This window comes from Gossypium hirsutum, chromosome A02 (assembly GCF_007990345.1).
Source record: "Gossypium hirsutum isolate 1008001.06 chromosome A02, Gossypium_hirsutum_v2.1, whole genome shotgun sequence".
Lineage (NCBI taxonomy): Eukaryota > Viridiplantae > Streptophyta > Magnoliopsida > Malvales > Malvaceae > Gossypium > Gossypium hirsutum.
Window position 1 is genome coordinate 49,252,548 of NC_053425.1, and position 3,736 is coordinate 49,256,283.

At 35.7% G+C, this 3,736-nt stretch overlaps 1 protein-coding gene across 1 annotated transcript; it reads left to right on the top strand.

Moving 5' to 3' along the window:
- Positions 1 to 281: 281 nt before the first annotated feature.
- Positions 282 to 2,070, top strand: LOC107938274 (probable membrane-associated kinase regulator 2). Its single transcript, XM_016871372.2, has 2 exons — positions 282 to 1,419; positions 1,520 to 2,070. Exons 1-2 carry the CDS (start codon positions 429 to 431, stop codon positions 1,558 to 1,560), a joined length of 1,032 nt encoding a protein of 343 aa, XP_016726861.1. The 5' UTR covers positions 282 to 428; the 3' UTR covers positions 1,561 to 2,070.
- Positions 2,071 to 3,736: the final 1,666 nt, after the last annotated feature.

Genomic DNA, 3,736 nt, shown 5'->3' on the forward strand with positions numbered 1-3,736 from the left:
TTTGAAGATATTTTAATTTTTTTATTTTAATAAAAATCAGTAAAAATATAGATATAATTAAATTTAAACCTGCATCATTAAATTGGTAAAATCTCAAAAGTTAACGCTCAAGCAAATACTTGTTTTCATTATGATAAATTAATTAATTAAATTACTATTGTGTTATAATTAAGTTGTAGATTCATCACCTTTGATTTTCACTTATATTATATTAATATATATTAGCACAAGTTTTAATTAAGCTTATAAAAGAAGATTAAACTTCCTTCCTTCTTGCCTGCGAGAAAAGGTTCACTCTGCTGCACTTCCCATTACCCCTAAACCCTCCCACTTTCTCTCCCTCCCACCTTTTTTTCACTCTACTTTTTCTATTTCAAAAACCCCATTCAAAATTTATCTTCTTTTTCTCTATACTGGCTCTCCCAACTATGCAAGCTTTTAGCTTGCTTAAGTATTGGCGAGGCGGCGGCGACGGTACCAATGCTTGTGTTAACACACGTTCCTCCGCCAGTTCTGGTTGCACAACGACCACGATTGTCACTGCGGCCACTACTCATCTGGCAGTGGATACTGACGACGACGACGATGGACCTTTCTTTGACTTAGAATTTTCAGTTCCTGATGAGGATGAAACAGAGGACAACGAAGAAGATAATGTTGAAGATGATAAAAGTGAGGTTGATACCAAACCTGACCGGGGTTGCTCCGACGGTGAAAGTGAAACCGACTTCGACTTTACAGTACCCGTTGAGTCGAACTCTTCTTTGGAGTCAAAGCCTCAACAATGCACTGTCTCATTGTTGAAATCAGCTGCTAAGGTTCGTGTTTTTTTGTTGAGGTTGAAGAAGACGAAGCTTAACTCAAATGAAAAAACAGAGCCGCCAAAAAAGCAAGTAGGAAGCGACAGTACTAACAAGAAGTACAACAAGAACAGGTTTTTTACAGTGAAGTTCAAGGTTGAAGAGGTTCCTATAATGTCTCTGTTCTCCAAAGACAATGGTAAGTCTCAAAAACAGCAAAGCTCCGACGGTTCTGTTTCTGATGAAAAGAGATTCACCAAAGATGTAATGCAGCGCTACTTAAAGAAAGTCAAGCCACTTTACGTTAAGGTTTCGAGAAGGTACGGTGAGAAATTAAAGTTTTCAGGGCAGTTAAACCCACCGTCTACGGTGGCTAAAGAACCAGTTGGAGAGAATCAGGTGCACTTGAAGAGCAGCAAGCGTGTGAATGTTCCAGCGGGACTTAGAGTGGTTTGTAAGCATTTGGGAAGTAATAGATCAGCTTCCTCCGCCGTAGCGGCTGCTCCTCCTCCGTCGTCGGTGGTTTCGTCCAAGAGGAGCGATGATTCTCAGTTGCAGCAAGAGGACGGCGTTCAAAGCGCCATCTTGCATTGCAAAAGATCCTTCAATCGTTCTCCAGGTATTTCATTTAAAAGCTCATTACTTGTTACTTGAAAAAAAAATCTGCCTTTTTTGTTTTACCATCTCTGTTACTGAACCATTATTTTTGTTTATTGTAGATTCTTCCATGTCATCAAGCTATAATGAAAAATCGGAGTAATTTGAAGCATGAAAAGGTGGAAAAAATTCCCGTGTGTGTAAAGTAAAGGCAAGCTAGTTTAGTTTCTTTTGCAATTCTCTCAGTATTTTGTACCTAAAGGGTTCCTGTTTCTGGGAAAGTGAGAAGAATCAGATCCTTTGTATCTATCTTTGAAAAGGAAAAAAAAAGTATGTTATGCAAATGCAGGCTCCATTATTATCACCAAATTTAATTTGGGATAATGCTGTAATTCATGGTCAAAGAAATAGGAAAGTGGGGAACCAAAGCAGGGAAGAAGGAACAGACAGCAAGCAAATCAGAGTGGAGAGCAATTTGGAATTCCCACAATTGTAGATATTAATTATGACGACCATACAATTTATGATGTCAATCTTGGTTTATAAAATTTTCCTTACAAATAATACAATTACTGTAGCCCAAGGAGTGTGCCCTGATAACTTATAACGCCATTGTTCTGTTGGCACAGTACCTACGACTTAAGTGAAATGGGCATAAGTACTAAAATTTTATTCCCCATGTTTGCTCAATTCTATATCAACCGCATACATCAAGGACTTGGTTTATTTTATAATTTTTTTTTAATTGATACGTTATATTTTATTAAAATATTAAATAATTTAAATAAAATATATTATAATCCAACTCAATTCATAAAAAAAAAACCTAATCACCTTGGTTGAAACAATAGAGTTAACCGAGAGTTCAAAAATATATTAATTTTCTTTTTGAGTTTAGATTGAATTATGGGTATTTTATTCAAATTATCAATAATGTAGCAATATCTGGATTTGAATAAAATTTTAATATACAACCATTAATTTAAAACAAATTTAGTAGAGGAATTAAAATAACTTTGACTGAACCGCTAAGTGGACGCAAAAATCAGTTTGCTTTTTGTATTTAAAATTTTGGAGTAACATCCAATTTGATACTTATGATATTCATTCCCAATTGGTATGCATGGAATTATTTCGTCAACTAATTACCCAAGCCGTTACGAAAAATGACGTGGCATTATTATTATTTTAACCATTTTTTTCTTCATATAACATTAAAAAATATTTGTTTCCTTTGTATTTTCCATAGTCGCCCAACCTTCCCTCCATCCCCTCCTTCCTCATCAGTATTGTTTCATTTCCCCCTTTCATTTTTCTTTCCTTTTGTTTCTCCTAAAGCTTTAGAGGCTAGAATTCTCCTTGGTGATCCATGGTGCTGCTTTTGGTGGTTCGTTCCTTACCTTTTCTTGTTGGCAGAATCGAAGCGGCGGTAACGGCGAATGCCATCTTTGATTTCTTGTTGGGCATGTCAGCGGTGGTTGAATTTCTCCGCGTTGTTCTAGCAGGAGAATCAAATCTCCGTCGGCGGTTGGTGGCGGGGATCGATAGTGTTAGAGTAAGGTTTTGGAGATGGTGGCAAGAAAATTGGTAATGAGATGGGCAATTTCAGCGCCATCACTTTTAGATTTCAGTGAAGAAAGCAAAAGCTGGAACTAAGCACCAAGAAGAAAAAAACTTTTTATCAATGTCCTTTGGTTGTGCTTTAGTGAAAACTGATAATATGTTATTTTTATTTTAGGGAAAAATAGAAATAAGTCGGCCTGGGTCTGTTTATAATAGTTTGATTATAGTATTTGGTTTGTAATTAAGGAGGTCTGGTGATGATTAACGAACAACTTAGTGGATGAAGCTTTGATTGCTTGAGCATGGAGAATTTGCTTAGGTGTTCTTCCCTACTACACAAAAGGTCATATCTTTTGCAAGTATTTCCTTTGTCGCCGGAAAATAACCTCACCGGAATTTGGAAATGGCTGCTGGGCTTTGAGATTTCTTATCAGGATATGAAAATTTATGAATTTTCCGAAAAAAACTAGTTTTCCGATCACCGGATTTATGTTTCTAAGAACATAGAAAATGAAACAAAGGAAAAATGAAATAAAAAGGAAAATAGAAACAGAAATAAAGGGAAAATGAAATAAATAAATAAAATGAAAATGAAACAAAGGAAACTCAAAAATATAAATGCCATTTCAATTACGGATTGATCATTTAGAGCCACCTCATTTTCCGTACCGGCTTGGCTTGGGTTAAACTAGTGGACGAAACTATTTCATATATACCTAATCGGGAAAAAAGAAGATAAATACCATATTGAGAAATGAGATATCATTAATATATCA